The sequence below is a fragment of the Blennius ocellaris genome (assembly GCF_963422515.1).
Source record: "Blennius ocellaris genome assembly, chromosome: 20".
NCBI classification, from domain to species: Eukaryota; Metazoa; Chordata; class Actinopteri; order Blenniiformes; family Blenniidae; genus Blennius; species Blennius ocellaris.
In genome coordinates, this window is record NC_137669.1 from 6787938 (window position 1) to 6805426 (window position 17489).

General features: G+C 43.8%; 2 protein-coding genes across 3 annotated transcripts; one reads left to right on the forward strand and one right to left on the reverse strand.

Annotated features, from left to right (window-relative positions):
• Positions 1 to 2468: 2468 nt before the first annotated feature.
• eif3i (eukaryotic translation initiation factor 3, subunit I) lies at positions 2469 to 6256 on the forward strand. The gene is made up of 10 exons (XM_080515580.1): positions 2469 to 2597; positions 2868 to 3048; positions 3153 to 3218; positions 3312 to 3461; positions 3567 to 3694; positions 3775 to 3885; positions 3972 to 4061; positions 5752 to 5825; positions 5909 to 6001; positions 6071 to 6256. The coding sequence occupies exons 1-10, from the start codon at positions 2595 to 2597 to the stop codon at positions 6150 to 6152; spliced, it is 978 nt and encodes a 325-aa protein (XP_080371706.1). The 5' UTR covers positions 2469 to 2594; the 3' UTR covers positions 6153 to 6256.
• Positions 6257 to 6290: 34 nt separating this feature from the next.
• On the reverse strand, positions 6291 to 13645 carry hdac1 (histone deacetylase 1). 2 transcript variants are annotated; one of them, XM_080516425.1, is made up of 12 exons: positions 13568 to 13645; positions 12077 to 12189; positions 10945 to 11062; positions 10797 to 10871; positions 10577 to 10715; positions 10250 to 10391; positions 10071 to 10163; positions 9867 to 9975; positions 8251 to 8631; positions 7993 to 8148; positions 7373 to 7418; positions 6291 to 6716 (listed from the first exon to the last, which is right to left on the reverse strand). In XM_080516425.1, the coding sequence occupies exons 1-12, from the start codon at positions 13614 to 13616 to the stop codon at positions 6689 to 6691; spliced, it is 1449 nt and encodes a 482-aa protein (XP_080372551.1). In that variant the 5' UTR covers positions 13617 to 13645; the 3' UTR covers positions 6291 to 6688. The 2 variants fall into 2 exon arrangements, with proteins under 2 accessions (XP_080372551.1, XP_080372550.1); XM_080516424.1 differs by having other exon boundaries at positions 7960 to 8148.
• Positions 13646 to 17489: the final 3844 nt, after the last annotated feature.

The following is a 17489-nucleotide window of genomic DNA, read 5'->3' on the forward strand; positions in this document are numbered from 1 at the left end:
ACCTGTCCCTGGTTATACGTCACTGCCTGGTTGAACTGAGCTGGCTGCCAGGTGTTTGTATAAGCTGTTGGGAGCCCTGATGGCTGGAACTGCTGAGGACCTGCTTCTCTGGTCACCCAGCCAACATTTTGTCCCGTCTGATGATGGGAGGACTGGGGTTGGATGACTGGCTCAGGATTGGACGGAGCTGGAAGGCATTCTGTGTTCCAGTCATCCATCCAGTCAATTGTAGACTGGTGATTCTCAGATTGCGGCATGTCCAGCAGTTCCATAAATGAACTTTGCAACTGATCATCCATCGTTGCACAGACGATTGAGTTTGGCCCTTGTGTAAGGTGAGAGATGTCACGTTTTTTATAATATCTCTAACTCCCTTCGCTAAAGCTAATCGGAGAAATCCTCGCTCAATATGTTAAGTGGATGAAGTTCTGCAGTTAAAATCACGAAAATATTGCGTTGTGTCGAGCAGCTCTCAAAAACACTAAGTGATGCCCTCAAGGAAAAGACAGCAACTTAAGAATGCTCCCATGATCCCTTGATCCTTTGATCTTGTCGCATTGTGAAGTGACAACACCACAGTTGCCCCGCCCACCGGAAGTTGTCAGACAAAATAGCGCAATATAGTGAAAAAAACAGGAGATGAAAATCTCGATTAATACTTCATGGTAATTCATGTTTCACACAACAAACCAGTTGTTTGACCAAACCAAAGGTTACAGAGATAGAAACTATTGAGCAGTTTTGGAAAGGTATTAAACTTCTCTCCTGCTCTGCTTTCTCTCTCACGGACTGCCTGCCCTGCTTTGGAACGCTCGCTCCCTCTGGTGGCCACAAGGAGTTACTATTTCAATGAATTAATGACGCCCTTATATATTTGATTCTAATTTTAATGAATTACTAATGCTTCGAAATAATGATTTGATGGTGTTGTAGTGAGTCTATATAGCTCACCCACGGAACCGAAGTTGGCTTATCGGTTTCCGGTGGGACAGTCAATGCCGACGGTATCTTCCTGTTTTGGTTAGCATGTTAGCATCCGCCGAAGTTGAGAGTCCGCTCCGTTACTGTTGTGAATTAACGTGTGAACGTCAATAAAACTGCCGCCATGGGCACCGTCTCTTGACGCGCCGCCTCCGACTGCAGTGTATTAATTTAATTGTGCCACGTTCGGTCCTCCATAATAACAAGACATAACTTTGGTTGCTGTATTTCTGATCACTTCCTGTCTCCCCGAGTTCTGCTGGTCAATCTTTGATTCCTGTGGACAGTTTCAGTCCCACATCGACAAATAAAAGTGTTTAATATCACCAACCACATCCTTCATATTGTCAATAACTCATAGTCAAGTTTCTTTAGTGAGAAAAATCTTGGATAACTAGCGTTTGTTGAACCTTTTCTGATGCTGTTTAATGTTCCATAAGCCCTCTGTCTTTTTCTTATTATCTAATATTTAGTTATAATACTCCTTCTTCCATCTTCTCATAATGGTCGTTGCTTCAATATCTTTTAACCACAAATTCGGTCTGGAGTTCTATTTCATAAATTCTATAGTGGGTTTTTGTTTATATTTGTTTCTTGTTTAATGTTTTCATTAAATATTTATATGAATTCATGATACAAATATTTTCCCAAATGGTTCTTTGATATTGGAAAATATCTGCTGTATTGCTTCAAACCTAAATGTTTCCTAAATACTCTGTGCACTCAAAATGCCATTGATTAAATGCACCTGTGTTCGATGTCCATAAAATACGCCAGCCCATACCGTATCCCCACCGCCACCATGGGCCATAATAAAGCACAATACTAACTGCTTATTGATCTCCAGGTATGACAGCATGTACAAGGTGGATAACAGCAGTTTGATGGTATTTGTCTTGTTGGTTGTTTACAGATTGTGCACAAGGCTGGACAAGAGAATGAGAGTGAAATAATAGTAAATACAAAAAAAAAAAAAAACAGCTGCAGCACATGGTTACATAATTCGATGGTGCTACTTCATGGATTACACTGCCTAAACCATTGACACTTCATTAAAATGTGTTGTTTTACCTCTAAAATTAAATAAAAACACATTTTCATTAAACTTGCAATTTGCATTTTGTTTTGTGATATTTTCCACACATTCAAATAACTATTTGAAAGCCAATAATTTATTGTTTATATGAATGGTGTGTGTGTGTGTCTGGAATTTGATAGGTTATTTTCATGTGGGTTTCATTGTTAAGATATTGCAAAATATTCTAAAGGTCAAAATCTAAGTTGTTAAGATATAAGACATGTATTATAAGGCTTTGGCCAGACTAATGTTTGTACTCCGCCTGGCTAAAGTATCAGTAATCGTTAAAAATTAGCGATAAAAATCACAGTAATGGTTGTATTATAGCAATAAAAGTTGCTTCCAGCGTTCACAGTCAACAACAACAATATTTACCAGCAGGAGGCGCACTGACAGCAGCTCTTCTGCTCCGGAAGTGACGTACCTCCTTTTCCGGTGGCTTTTTCGCCTCACACACACGAGTCTCTGAAGATTTCTAACAAACCGGGCCGGACTTTACTCTACCGGAGCGACTGGAGGCAGACACCGGGCAGAAATGGTGCGTGAAGTAGCCGGAGAACATTTGCTATTCTTTATATTTCAACGTTTATTTTTGTGGCGACTCACTTTAGTTAGCTTAGCTCCGCCGCTAGCCGCCCGGTGCTAACATGTAGCTGCTGTTAGCTTTTTGATTCGTCTGTGTCATTATTCTGCTCAAAGTAGCAGCAGTGGAGCCGCTGTCATGTCGATTTCGATTCTTCCGGTGTTTATCTTCTAAATGGCGCCATCAGAGAATACGTGGTCGTAATATTGCTCTTGTTGTGTGTAGAAACCCATCCTGCTGCAGGGCCACGAGAGGTCCATCACTCAGATCAAATACAACAGAGAGGGAGACCTGCTCTTCTCTGTGGCCAAAGACACGGTCACCAACGTGTGGTACTCTGTGAACGGGGAGAGGCTAGGCACCTACAATGGACACACGGGAGCTGTGTGGTGTGTGGACTGTGACTGTATCCTACTCCTGCAGCCCTGCTGATAATGACACATCAGATGATGCGTGTGACTGCTTTTTGCTGCCGGTTGTCTTGTGTTGATCCTTAACTCGTCCTCTCAGGGGACACGAAAAACGTGTTAACAGGCTCTGCGGATAACAGCTGTCGGCTGTGGGACTGTGAGACTGGTAGGTTCGACACTGCATGCGCTCGTCTTCACAACGTGGCATCCTGCGATATGAAATGGCAACGATACTCACGATACTCCTCGCATGCAACAGGTAAACAGCTGGCCCTCCTCAACACCAACTCGGCCGTGAGGACGTGCGGCTTCGACTTCAGCGGCAACATCATCATGTTCTCCACGGACAAGCAGATGGGCTACCAGTGCTTTCTGAACTTCTTCGACCTGCGAGACCCGCAGCAGATCGGTGCGGGAGCGCTGTGCACTCCGGTCCTTCTGTGGAAAGATTCACAGTGGGGTTGAAGCGCGCTGACGAGACAGTTTTTTGTTTGTTTTGTTTTTTTATCCGCAGAGGACAACCAGCCCTACCTGACGGTCCCCTGCAGCGACCACAAGATCACCAGTGCCGTGTGGGGCCCCCTGGGAGAGTTCGTCAACGCCGGCCACGAGAACGGAGAGATCAACCAGTTCAGTGCCAAGGTTAGTCTCCGAGCGGGGAGGGCGTGAACGCCGAGAGACTTGAACCCGCCTTGAGTCTTCAAACGTGTTTGCTCCAACAGTCGGGGGAGATCATAAAGAGCGCCAAGGAGCACAGCAGGCAGATCAACGACATCCAGACGTCGGTGGACCTTACCATGTTCGTCACTGCTTCCAAAGACAACACGGCCAAGGTACCGCTGGTCACATCGCATTCAGCTGTGGTTGGTTCCCTCTGTGCTTCCTGTTTGGGTTTTCATTCTTCTCCTCCCCCTCGTAGTTGTTCGACTCCTCTTCTTTGGATCACATCAAGACTTTCAAGACGGAGAGGCCGGTCAACTCTGCAGCCATCTCCCCCATCATGGATCATGTAAGACGTCGCAACCGGCACTTTGGAAATTTCCTAACCTGAAGTTTAGGTCTCAACCAGGAACTTAATGTTTAGTTGGAAAACATATTTTAGCACAATCCTGACTAAAACAAGCAGATTTCTTGTTAGCACAGTTAACTTAAAAATATCAAATGAATGTTAGCGGTGTGAATTTAATCGTTTGTACAATGCAGGCGTGGACATTTCTGCATCGATGCAGCATCCAAACATAATCGGTTGTAGTGAATATTTCAACACACAAAAAATTCCCACAGCTTAACTTGGGCATTTTCCATTCCTGTGGTTCCATCACCCCGGTTCTTCTCCATTAATTACAGTTTCAGACGTTTTAAAGTGAGTATTTTTAAGCAGGTAGTTCCTGCAGAGCCGAGGGGAATCTGTGGGACGTGTATTTTCTCAACATTTGTAAGGCTCCGTTCACGCCGCAGATCTTAGATTTTTTTTTTTTTTCGTGCTGGGATCCGATTTTTTTTCACGTGATCATTTCAAACTCAACCTGCCGCGTGAACGTTGGTCGGACCGGAGGTTTTCGGGCCCCACAACGCAGAAGATGATGCAAAGTCACGCCGAGCACGCCATTTAGCAGTGTGACGTGGGTCAGCATCAGGGTTGCCAGATGTGACTCACTGTTTCTAGCCCAAATCTCAGCCTGTGTAGAAATCATGTTAAAACTATTAAGAAAGAATACACAAAGTAAAAAGGTAAGAGATTTTGGCTGCCCAGTTGGAGGATTCCGCCATATCTGGTAATACACGTCAGCGTGTAGATTCATGTTCCAGAGGAAAAAATGGGAATTGGAGCTTTCACATGGTCACAAAGCAGGTCGGATATGAGTCGGTGTGCAAAAGAAAAAAAAATCTGAATAGTCGTTTTTCCCTTCAGCATAAAGGTTCATAAGAACAAGAAGAAAGTTCTGCAGTGCCGTGTGCGTATTCCAGCTCGCTAATCACCGCCAGTCATATTTTGATTATGTTAAGCTCGGAACATTGCTACTGCAGCTCGTTAAAATGTTGTGACGCTGCTGAACGCATCACTCAAAGCGGCCAGCTCCTGCAGTTAAACATGGCGCTCGTACTGAAACTCTTATTACTGAAACGGTTCAACGAAATGCAGTCCTGAAAGCACAGGTGAGAAATAAACTGCACCTGACAGTGGAGGAGCTCAGCAGCTCCGACACCCACAGTGTAGAACAGAACGCTACTGGAAATCATTCACCCCAACAGCTGTTAGGACATTTAACAACGCACTGTAAATGTCCTACATGTACCGTTACACCTGCACTGACTACAGTGTCTACACTGTGTGTATAGCAATCCTGGCAATTCTATTTTTAGAGGATTTCTTTTTACTGGATTGTTTTATTTTTAATTTTTACATATTTTTTGTGTGCATTTTTTGCTCTTGTTTAGATATTTACATGTTTTATAAGGTCTGCACCTTTTACCTTGAGCTGGTGTAAGCTTGTGTTTCCCCCTGGGGAGGAATAAAGCTCTCTGCTCTCTGAAAAGCGTGGCCTACGAGTTGGCAGCTTCTTACCGGAGTATGAACAGTCCTGCAGAAAGAGCATTTTGGCAGCTGGCTGGCGTCGCCGAGTTTTCTTCTTGTTCTTCTGGCAGAGGCCTTCAATGCTCCTCTTTAAGCGTGGTCATTGAGTTGCGTTGTGCTTCAGGTGGTGATGGGAGGCGGACAGGAAGCCATGGAGGTCACCACCACGTCCACCAGGATCGGGAAGTTTGAGGCTCGGTGAGTCAAAGTGTGACACTTTTTTTTTTTTTTTAACCGTCATTAAAAAGAGGAGCAGGTGAAACTGACGTGGCTCTCTTCAGGTTCTTCCACGCTGCCTATGAGGAGGAGTTCGGGAGAGTCAAGGGTCACTTCGGCCCCATCAACTGCGTGGCGTTCCACCCCGACGGGAAGAGGTGAGGCTTTTAAATCTGCACCGCCATCGACCGCTTCCAGCTGCTCACATTTTGGTTTCCTCCTCACAGCTACAGCAGCGGGGGAGAGGACGGTTACGTGAGGATTCACTACTTCGACCCGCATTACTTTGATTTTGAACTGGAGGCCTGAAGCTTCTTCCCACCGACTCACCACTTTGGTAATCTGGACTCTTGACTAACATGGATTCAATCCCACCGTTCTGCCAGCGATCTCAATAAAATACTTCAACACGAGTTCCTTTTATGTTTTATTACAAAGTTGTGGTCACACATTTCATGAGGGAACGATACAACACACTCCACTTTGTTTAATGGTATAAAATCTTCTCATTCACACGGCGACATAGAAAACACTGCAGGTTCAGGCGGTCATGATTCAAATAAGTTACTCGGAGGGCATGCGAGACGTGCTTTTCATGAGGGGGGGTCATAAATAGATGTTTTAAAAACTAAACGGGAAGCGTCTGCGTGGAACTTGTAAACCGTCTCGGTGTGTGTGTGTGTGTGAAGCAGAGCGGCTACACACTGCAGCTGCGAGGAGTTTCGGACGAGTCGGAAACTAGAGGGAATCGGTGTGTAGCGACTCTGCTTCTGGGGACGAGAATAGAAAAAAGGTCCTGGAATGGCCGGGGGGGGGGGTCAACAGATAAACCTTCCATCTCTCCTTCAAGTAGTCTTCACCTCTTCTTTTGGTCTGGAAGGGAAACGCTTTATTAAATACACATTCTTTAAGTTTGAAGACTAATCGTGAGTAAAGAGGCTTAACTTTTCACCAGTGTGACGAAATTAAAACTTCAAAAAAAATCAGTTATGAAAGCTGTGAGAGCACAAAAAAAACAACCGCGAAACCAAAAACATTCAATGATGCTAATCTCCCCGGTCTCATTTACTTGACATTTTCAAGTGGAAATGGAAAAACGTTTCTTTGTGTTCCGAGTGTCCGTTCATACGATTTGGTCGTTTTATAATTTGAGAGTCATGAGCATCGTTCTCTGCGTGTGTGTGTGGTTTCACTACATAAACAACAGCATCCCCTAGTGGCCCAGCATGCCAACTGCATTGCTTTCAGCTTTTTTTGTGAAAACGGGAACATTTTCTGAAATTCAAAAAAAAAAAAAAAAAAATCACTTTTAAAGTGACTTCTAAACCACATATTTCAAACTTGTGGTTACTCAAATAAGTAAGTTAAATAAGTTTATTAAAGAGGTTTAAAAAAATGTATTGAATAATCAGCAAAATCCCCTTTTACTGGAGTGACTAAAAATCAGACTTAAGTTCATGGTGATACTTGAACCCTCAGCCTGAATTTCTTCCCTCCAATAGAAACAGATAAAAAAAAAGGTTTCTCACCCCGACGTGTCCATCTTCTCCTCCTCCTTCTCTTCCTCCTTCACTTCTACGAAGACAAACATCTTTATTAGTCCAGAAAACAGACTTGTGTTGAAGCTGCTCCCAGCACATGTGGTTTGTAGTGAAATGAAGGTTTCAGGAGGACATTTTGCTTTATCTCTGCATTTTCTCATTAACGGCACTTTGTTAGAACTTAAAGTCTGAGATCCAGGTTCCACTAAAGTTCCTGAATTTAACTTCCAAGAAGAAAAGTCCAATACGACGAGCTTTAACAGTACAAAGGACAAAGAATAGAAGAGTAAAGAATAACTGAAATGTTAAACGTTTCTCATCAGAGGATGCAGCTCAGGTGAGTAGTAAAAATCCATTAGTCTCATTTCTTCTCATAGGAAAGTTGCAGAAGTTTATTCTTTCAGGTCCACTGACCCTTTAAATCCAGATTTAAATTCATCAATTTCATTCCAGTCACACAATTTCATTCCGTCTTGTCTCAAATCCTACAAAAGGCGCTGAACGCCAACACATTTCTCATCTGGTCAAACAAACGCGCTGCAGTTCATGTTTTGACGGCGGCGCTTCAGACAAACCTGCATCGGGAGCGTCAGGCTTCTCTCGCTCACCTTTCTTCTCCTCTCCCTCCTTCTCCTCCTCCTTCTTCACTCGCTTCACCTTCTTGTGATTGGCCGCGTTCCGCCGGCCTCCCCCCTGGCCTTCGGCTTCGTCCTCGGAGTCGGAGAACTCCTCCTCGCAGGCTATCCTCTTGTCGTGAGCGCGGACTGAAACACAAAGAGCCGAGAGCCGTGAGCTCCCGGACGCCCCCCGGGTCCCTGACGCCCCCCCCCCCCCGGGTCCCCGGGAAAACGGCCCGCGGCGCTTACTGGAGACCCGCTTGTCGGGGTCCTCCTCGTCCTCGTCGCCGCTGTCCGGATGCGGCGCGTCCTCGGGGATGGCCTGCATCTGGACGCCGGGGGCGTGCGGCAGCATGCGCAGGTTCTCGAACAGCCGCTGCTTGATCTTCTCCAGGTACTCGTTGGTGTTCTGGTTGGTCATGTTGGACGGGCTGATGTGCAGCTTGAAGTCCGGCCCGAAGTACTCGAAGTAGTCGTTGTAGGGCAGCTCGTTGGGGATGGAGCAGTCCAGGGCCACCGCCGTCTCGTAGGTCCAGCAGCGCGCCACGTTGCGGATGGTGTAGCCGCCGCCGCCCAGCATCAGCAGCGGCAGGTTGAAGCTCTTGATGTACTCCACACACTTGGCGTGGCCTGGAAGCGGCGCAAACGGTGTCACAATGTTACGTACAACAGTGGAAACGGTTCTCGCTGGAGGGGAAGAAGACCAGAGGGGCAAAAACCTGTACCGTCGCTATGATGGGATTTTTTTACATATAGATCAGCTTCCTCTTTTCTAATGGTGCTTTTCTTCCAGCGCCTCAGTTGTTTTCCATTACAATGGAGTACGACTACGACGTGGTCATGCACAAGTAATCACCCCTATTCATTCATATTCATCGTTTTGATCGTGTTTCAGTTTCGCTGGTTCCCCCGTTAACCGGTGACTTCTGGGGAGCTGCAGCTTTACAAGTTTATAAGACAAACTTTAATAGAAATGCGGATAAACGGCGTTCGCCAGGACCGCTATGTTTGTTTTTTAAGACATCTGCTGTGAAAAGGGGACGCTGGAGGACGGCGGCCCCCAGTCAACAGGGAAACCAGTTAATCCAAAACACTGTGGCTCAGCGACCTGCTGATACTCATGGCGGGTTCCTCCACAGAGCTTCAACTGGATCCTCCGGTCGCCACCAGAACAACGCCTGCACATCATCGCTGCTGCACAGCTGATTTTTCTGCAGCTCTCTCGGTTTACGAGTGTTTTTCTTGTGATCGGGGTTCAAGAAAAACGGAAACTACACCAACGAATGGAGAAAAATAACACTTTTCCCACGATGCACGTCGTCTAGCTCCGTGCCCACATTCTGTTCGAGGGGCTGGAACTTTCCAGGATGTTTGGGGGGAAAAGATCCACGTGAAGGACGTAGAAGAAAACGGAGGAGACGGGACGGAACAGCTGTGATGAGAAACATCCCGGGAAACACCAGTATTTTATATGCTCTAGTTTTAATTCTTCATTTCTTCCATCTTAAAGCCAAACATTGACTTCTGGGCATTCTCAGATTTACAACGTGGGTCTTTTCAATCTATGGCATTTCAACCTACTTCTCCTCTCCCTCCAATCACCTTATTGGATATTGAGCCGTCACCATGGCGACGTGAAGCAGTGAAACTTTAGAACTGAACCCGTGTGTGTGTGTGCGTGTGTGTGTGTGTGTGTGTGTGTGTGTGTGTGTGTGTGTGAAGGGCCTCACACTTGGATTCACTGGGAAAATATTCATCCACCCAATTCTGCCCAATCTCACACAACCCAGACATTTGTTTTAAGATTGGCGTTACAACATGCATGTATTTATGAATAAATGTCTGTACCGGCGTGGCGTTTGTACCTTTGATGGTGAGGTTGAAGCAGCCCAGTCGATCTCCAGACAGAGAATCGGCGCCACACTGCAGGACCACGGCACTGGGCTGGTACATCTCCATCACTTTAGCCATGATCTGACACACAAACACACACGGGACAATTAAAGCAAACACTGACGCAGTGACGTCACAGAAAGAGGGAATACAAATTTTTAAAAAGCTTGACATACAGGTTTGAAGATGGCCTCGTAGGACTCGTCGTCGATTCCATCTCGGAGAGGGTAGTTCACAGCGTAGTACTTCCCCTTTCCCGCTCCGATGTCCTGCACGCAGCCAACGCGTCGTTCAAGTGAAGCTCACGAATGTTAATTGCCGAGAGGGAAAAAAAAAAAAGGAAAAGCAAACCAACCCTCAGGTCTCCGGTGCCGGGGAAGTACTCCCCGTACTTGTGGAAGGAGACGGTCATGACCCTGTCTGTGGTGTAGAAGGCCTCCTCCACGCCGTCCCCGTGGTGGATGTCGATGTCGATGTAGAGCACCCTCTGGTGGTACCTGCACGCCACAGCAGGGGCTGGTGAAACCACGGTTTAGGTCGGGGGCCACAAACGGCCCAATTTCACGTCCACATAGTGCCAGGACAGCTTTTACATTTGTGAATAAAATCCCGTTATTTTCACAAAACTACTGACCAACGTGAAAAAAAATCTAAAATTGGAGGAAACGCGTGCGGGGCTTACTTGAGCAGCTCCAGAATAGCCAGCACGATGTCGTTGACGTAACAGAACCCGGAGGCCTCGGACTTCTTGGCGTGGTGGAGTCCTCCGGCCCAGTTGATGGCGATGTCCGTCTGCTGCTTGTTCAGCTTCACGGCTCCGGCTGCAGGAAACACACGGGAGTTCATCCAGTGGCGCGTTCACGGGCACGCGGCGGTCAGAGGCGCGGCCGTTTCAAACGTACCCACGGAGCCTCCGGTGGAGAGCTGGCAGAACTCAAACAGCCCGTCGAACACGGGGCAGTCCTCGCCCACGTTGACTGCGGAGAAACACGAGAAGCGTCACGTGCAGCCGAACGTGAAGAGAACTTCGGCGACGCGTCGGACACTCACATCTCTGCATCTGCTTGCTGTACTCCGACATGTTGTCCGGCCGGATGGACCGCAGGAACTTGATGTAGTCGTCGCTGTGGTACTTCGTCATCTCCTCGCCGCTGGCTTTGTGTGGTCTCTGGAAGCCAACGGGTTCTTTTAAGATCAGAGAGTAGTCTGGCTCCAAGCAGGGACGAACCGCCGAGAAATACTCGACACCTGCTTGTGTTTGGGAGCAAATAGTCAACAACTGACACTAAACCAGCAAAATAATCAAAAGACCGTGAATGGAAAACTCCACCAGCAAAAATAACCTGGTCGCGATTGCAATTAAAAGAACGACTTTAACAGAGTAGAAACAAGCGAATCTTTATTTGAAAGCTGCTGAATTCAACACAAAAACTAATCTCACTGTGAAATACGGTCATTTACAGGTTTAGATTTTACTGTCCAAATTATAAACACAAGGTCCATGAGCCAAAACCCCCACAAGTCCGGCCCACCAAACAAAGTGTAGACATTTGAAAGCGTAGCGAAAACAACACTGCGACCCCAGCCGAGATATCGTGATGCTGCCATGACGGCGTTTCACTCTATTTTGCATCAGAAAGCATCTTTAAAATTGTCTTTATCTTGTAATTGTTGCAATTTTGGTGTAGTAATTGTTTGGTAGTGTTAAAATACACATTTTCATCACACATACTCTGACACACGTTATCTCACATTGCTGTCATTAATACTAAGCAGTAGTTTTAAGCATCCTGACCCTTCAAACTGCAACAGAGCAGAGAATCATAAGGCTCGTGGGCCATTTGTGGCCCTTTGACTCTGCTTGAGCCTCCCTCAGTGTGTCGCTGGCAAAACTTCAATCAAATCACATTTTCTATTGGCTTTATTGCATCCAAAATGGCCACACGTTTCATGTGACTGGCCAGTATTACATTTTTTGGTTGTGTGAAGCCATTGTTACCTCAAAATTAGTTTTTATCTACATATGTACGGAACTCAAAATTTTGAAAAATGTAGTCATGATTCTCAGACAAAGGCCGAGACTCCCTATCCTAATCCTTGGGCTATGAAGTACTTTTGCACATTTACAGGTTGGGTCAAGCTCAATTAGAGTGAAGAGTAAGTTCATCTGAAAGGGACTCACGTAGATCTCCATTTTCCTGTACAGTCCGTAGTTGAGGAGGAGGTTGTGCGTCATGCGGATCCGATGCGGTTTCATAGGATGACCCTGCCCATAGTAGTAGTTCCCCACATCGCCTGTGTGAGGGGGAAACAGATCATCATCCAGACTGGAACAAAACAAAGAAACCGCAGCAATGCTGTTATACTGCGTTTGATTAATCTCAATCAACCTGTGATGTATTTGGACGACAGCCGGGTACTGTGGACTCTTGACGTGTCAAAGTCTTAATCAAAACCAACATTATTAGGCAAGATCATTGAAAAGGCAGATTTGACACAACTTGACACCGTCATGTTTTATTAAACCGCTGAATGACATCTAACGTCTCGAGTTTCGGTGGAAGTTAGTGCCGCTTTCGACACAGTTGACCGCAACATGCTGCTCGACAGCCACGACAAAGTGTTGAGAACTTCTGGGACATTAAATTTGCAAGACGGGGCCCATTCTGTGTCAATAATTATATATCTGAAAATCACTTGTGGCTCCATCCTTCAGCCTCTCATATTTCACATGAACACTGTTCCCGCCGGCTGAGATCGTGGAACATTACAACGTCTATGCCGGTGACAAACGTCGCTTTATATTTGGGTCAGTGGATGACGACAGCCCCTAATAACCTGCTGAGTAAGTCAAAGCAGAAATTCGGACCTGACATTCCACTGCCACATTACGACAACAACAAAATCTTCAAAATCTTTCACTTACCTGAAAAATACTGCAAGAAAGTTGTTTTAGCTCAGATCACTGTAAAACTATGAATACTTTTGCCTTGTTAATCTGTGTGCCCTTGTATGACCCGATATTAACCCCATGTCATCTTTTTTGTAAGCTGTAGGTACTGCTCATAACCTGGTATTTACATAAATAAGGACAAAAATATGTGTAAACCTGCATGAATGTGTTATATTCAACAATTCAGCTCCAACAGTGGGATGAATGAATGAATGAATGAATGAATGAATGAATGAATGAACACAATGATTCCTCCAATTAACATTAAGGATGTAGCTTTAAACAAACACTGCTTATTTTTGACATAGTAAAAGGAGAAACCTTTACAAATTGAGGACAGCGATTAGCACGACCTGGCTGAAAAAGAGTAACACCGGTGTTCTGGTCGGAAGTTGTTAGTGGCGGCTATACGTCCTTGTGCTTCCCAGAAAGAACTACACTTGGATAACGTGCCTATATCTCACGATGCAATAATGCGCACAAAACGCCCCGACTCTGAAACGCACGTAAATATAAAAGACAGTTGTCATTGTGATGTGAAACAGAAACGGCTAAACGTTAGCACGCTAAAGCCGGCTAGCGAGCCGGGCATGCTAACGTTAGCCGAGACGGGAGCCGCAGCTGGAAATGTCACTAAAAAACGAATTGACGCCGCGAAACCTTCCCTCCAGAGACTGTCTGGAGCGGAGAGAGGACCGGGTGCGACCGTGTGAGATTTACCGTCGTAGTAATAGCAAACTTTTTTCTTTGTTCCTTGAGACAGCGCCATTTTACACGGGTTATCTTCCTCACGCTCGGTCTGCTGCTCGGTTTGCTGCTCGCCGACTTTTCTCCGGTACCGGGAGCCCCGCCAGCCAATCACAGAGGCGCAGCCGCCCGCCCGGAAGATGCCGGTGTCTAAAGCGAGCAGCCCCGAGGAGGCTGCAGACAGACCGGTGTCTGGATTCAAATGTATTCATAAAGATTAAAATCATCATTAAAATTAAATCTAAATATTATTAATTGAACAACTCATATAGATTCAAACATTTTCTTTCTGTGGTTTTTTTTATCGTATTGTATATGATGTTCTTCTTCTTCTTCTTCTTCTTCTTAATTAAAACAATTATTATATTATTAACAATATATAATATAACATTTATATTCATAAGTAATAATAATGGCAGTATTAGTGGAGTTCCCCAGTAGCAAAAGGCACCACCATCTCTGCAAAACAGGCACGTTGAGCTGAAAGTTGTTCAACAATAAGAAACACAGTCTTGAAGATGTGATTTCAGTGTAGAAATGTATAGTTAGTGGTCAACAATGTTTTTCTCTTATATATTCCCTGAACTTCTTATGTTTATCTGATTGATTGTATTGAAAGAAAACTCTTCGATAAACAGGTGTACCAAGACAAAATGAAGCAGATGAAGAAAAAAAGAAGAAAAATAAAAAATGTAAAAAAAGACCTTTCACTTTTTTTTAAGTAAAAAAGCAAAAGAAAGAATAAAGATTCCAAAAAGGAAAAGAAAGAAAAAGAGGAAAAATTTAAACAGAAAAGAAAGACTAATGTATAAAAGGAAAAAATATCAACATTAAAAAGAAGAAAAATAGAGATACAAAAATTGTCTAGTTAAAAAAAATAATACCTGTACCGTGACACCTTATTAATGTATTAATACAACTTTGTTTCTTGTATGAATAGCATTTCTCTCTCTCTGTGTTATTCACTTTATTCAGATAATCAACCTGGTGATTATCTGATGTGGCTCCAGATAAATTGTATTTGGTGGAAAATGGTGACTTTTGGTCACAGAGGTTGAAGACTTGATTATGTTAAGATACAACAATATAATATATCATAATAAATCCCAGTATATTGTTGCTATATATGTTTGTGATTGCGTACTACGATGCTCAGTACTGTTTGGCCTTCTGTATATTAATATTTAATATCTCTTAATCAATTTTTATTCTGTCTTATAATTACGCTAATGTTCTATTCTATTCATTCTATGTGGAGCAAAGAATTTATCTTTGTGATCAAAAAAGTATTTCTATTCTATTCTGTTGCAGTTTTGGGAAAAATAAATTTTTTACAATCTCGTTGCTGTTTTCAATCCTGACCAGCAGGTGGCAGCGTAACATCGCCTGCGTTTTGTCTCAGCTTCAAATCTCTGCAGACTGTGTCACTTGTGAATGAGAGATGCAGCACATGTGAAGGGATCAGACACACCACCTCTCACCGTGCAGACGCAGAAATCCTGCATCTGCAGAGTAAACAGGAGAATTTGAAACATTTCGTAAAGCAGTCATTCACCGCCGACACCCGAGTCGTTGTGATTGGCGACGTGTGCAGTCGTATCGCCACAAAGGTTTTATTGGAAGAGGGTTGGCGACAAACAAAAATCCATCTCTGGATGTCTCCTGTGCAGGAGGATGAAAGGAGGCTCCTCCGAGCTCCGGCGTTGCTTCAATAATTCATAACTGTTTGAAGGCTGGATCCAAATGTAGCTCGGATCTCAACTCATCATATCACCATGTGAACTAGGTCAGTGCCGCCGCCTCGCCATGTTGGGAAGGCGGTAGCAGCAGCAACAGCAGCAGAGCTGTGGGCGTGGGGAGGAGAGTGGGGAGGTAATGGTGCTGACCCCCGAGGGCCTCGGGACTAATGAAAAGGGCCCCCGGGGGTCAGAGGGCCCGGCGCCACGGCGCCACAGTGTTCATCAATTAGCTTCTGATTTCACGGCAAAATCGCACATTCTGGCTCATCTGACATGCCAAGTGAAATGATTGGATGTCACATCATTGGGTTTTTTTTGGTTTTTTTGTGTGTCTATGGGTGCGATAGGGGTGGAAGGGTTCTTGGTCATCCATCTCAGCGTCAAACACAGCCAGAACATGCTAATTCCACACAGAGAGGTCTCTGTGAGGTGGAAGTGCTGCTCCAACCTTTTCTCCATTTTCTTTTTTTTTTTCATGCCTAGAGAAAGCAGCTGTGGCATGAACGTGTTAGAAAATACTCAGATTACGATGGTCCTGTAGCTTTACTCACATTTCGCTTACTTTTAAGAGGTTAAGTCACCGACGGGTACGTTTCCGATTCAAATGAGCATTAAGACCACTTCCATCAGCACGTCTGCACCCAATCGGTTCATTCTCGTGGCAAATCAATCAATCTTCTTTGCAAAACAAAACCTCATTAATGTCACGAAGCAGAGATATTGTATTCCAGTGAATGTGATCACTGAAACTCCAACTCCTCCACCTGTAACTGAATCGAAGCAAAGGAAAGAGTTTCAGCTCCACTCAGAGACTGTAAGTCTTATCTGAAGGTTTTGTGCTCATCTGGTCTCAGTCAGTCGTGGTCATGTTGGTCACAGGTTGTTCTGTGTCTGATTTGGGATTTTCCGTCCAATTTTTCCTGCAGGTTTTCACGGCTGTTTATGTCTCTCACTGGTGCTTTTATGTCTATTTTGTGTCTATTTGATTGTCTTCATTTTTTAAAATTTATATGTACATTTTATGTCTGCATGTGATTATTCTTTACCAGATTTTCTTTTATTTATTTATTTATTTTTTTTTACATTTTGCATCTTAATGGTTCTTGTACATCTTTTAGTGATTTTTTTTTATGTCTTTTTTTTTTTTATTTAACTTTTTATTTTCAAAAACACAGATCACACTTTGCCTGAATGAAATAGTTCTGAAAGATGAAATGAATAAATCAATGTCAATAAATGGAAAAGTAAATAAAAATGAAAGAAATGACCTATCCTATACACAAATATCTGAACTTGCAATAACAATAAAATAATAATTATAAATGAATACAGAACAGAAATAAAAACAAACAATAATAATAATTATAATAAAAGGTTTGTCCACCACATCTCCCATCTGACTGCATATTTATTCCGTGTGATCAGCACCTTAAATTATAAAAACTAAATATGTATACAAATGATAACAGGTATGACATTAATAGTAGTAAATGTCGACGACAAAACTTACTTCATACATGCACAACATGGACTTGGAACTGTTTATGTCCTTTTATGGTAAATGTGGACTAAATTGTTGTTGTTTTGCTTTTCTTTGTGGCAAAGCCAAGATGCGTTTATAGTTGTTTTGATGATTTTATGGTGGTTATGTGCTTTATTTGTTGGAATGTAAACATTCTCAATCTCCTGTGATAGTCTGGTCCCTCTTTAAGCTCATATCTAGTATGAAATCATCTCAGACATGTTTTTTTTTCTTCATTTTTTTCATTTGGGAATCGCACCAAAAGCAATACTTGCATTTGAGTGGCTGATGATTTAAAATGAGTGCATAAGTACATTAAGAGTGAAGCAGTGGTTTTAAAGGGAAATGCATGACTGCTATGTGTTTTTTTTCAAAACTTTGATTTGGGTCAACTGAATTACATAATTAATTCAATGCAATAATTTCAATCAACACAGTTTGAACTGAGTGAAGAATTTACATTGAGTCGGTTTCTAATAGTTCTTGTGATTGTTTACTTAAAATTTCTTACATTCAACAACTGGTTTTATGCTTATTTAATCATAGTTTTGTAGATTTTGCTGGATTTTATGCGACTTTTGACACATCTTTTTATTTTCTGTGGTAGTTTGGTGCCTGATTGCAGGATTTTGGT

What these genes read in the sequence shown, in the direction of transcription:
- hdac1 (XM_080516424.1), bottom strand. Translation starts at nt 13,616, where the DNA reads ATGGCGCTGTCTCAAGGAACAAAGAAAAAAGTTTGCTATTACTACGAC. An exon ending in CCGGCACCGGAGACCTGAGG is followed by an intron (nt 10,164 to 10,249) that starts GTTGGTTTGCTT and finishes GGCTGCGTGCAG; the next exon opens with GACATCGGAGCGGGAAAGGG. An exon ending in GAGAAGATGGACACGTCGGG is followed by an intron (nt 6,717 to 7,372) that starts GTGAGAAACCTT and finishes TTTCCCTTCCAG; the next exon opens with ACCAAAAGAAGAGGTGAAGA.
- eif3i (XM_080515580.1), top strand. An exon ending in TCAACCAGTTCAGTGCCAAG is followed by an intron (nt 3,695 to 3,774) that starts GTTAGTCTCCGA and finishes TTGCTCCAACAG; the next exon opens with TCGGGGGAGATCATAAAGAG. An exon ending in TCTCCCCCATCATGGATCAT is followed by an intron (nt 4,062 to 5,751) that starts GTAAGACGTCGC and finishes GTTGTGCTTCAG; the next exon opens with GTGGTGATGGGAGGCGGACA.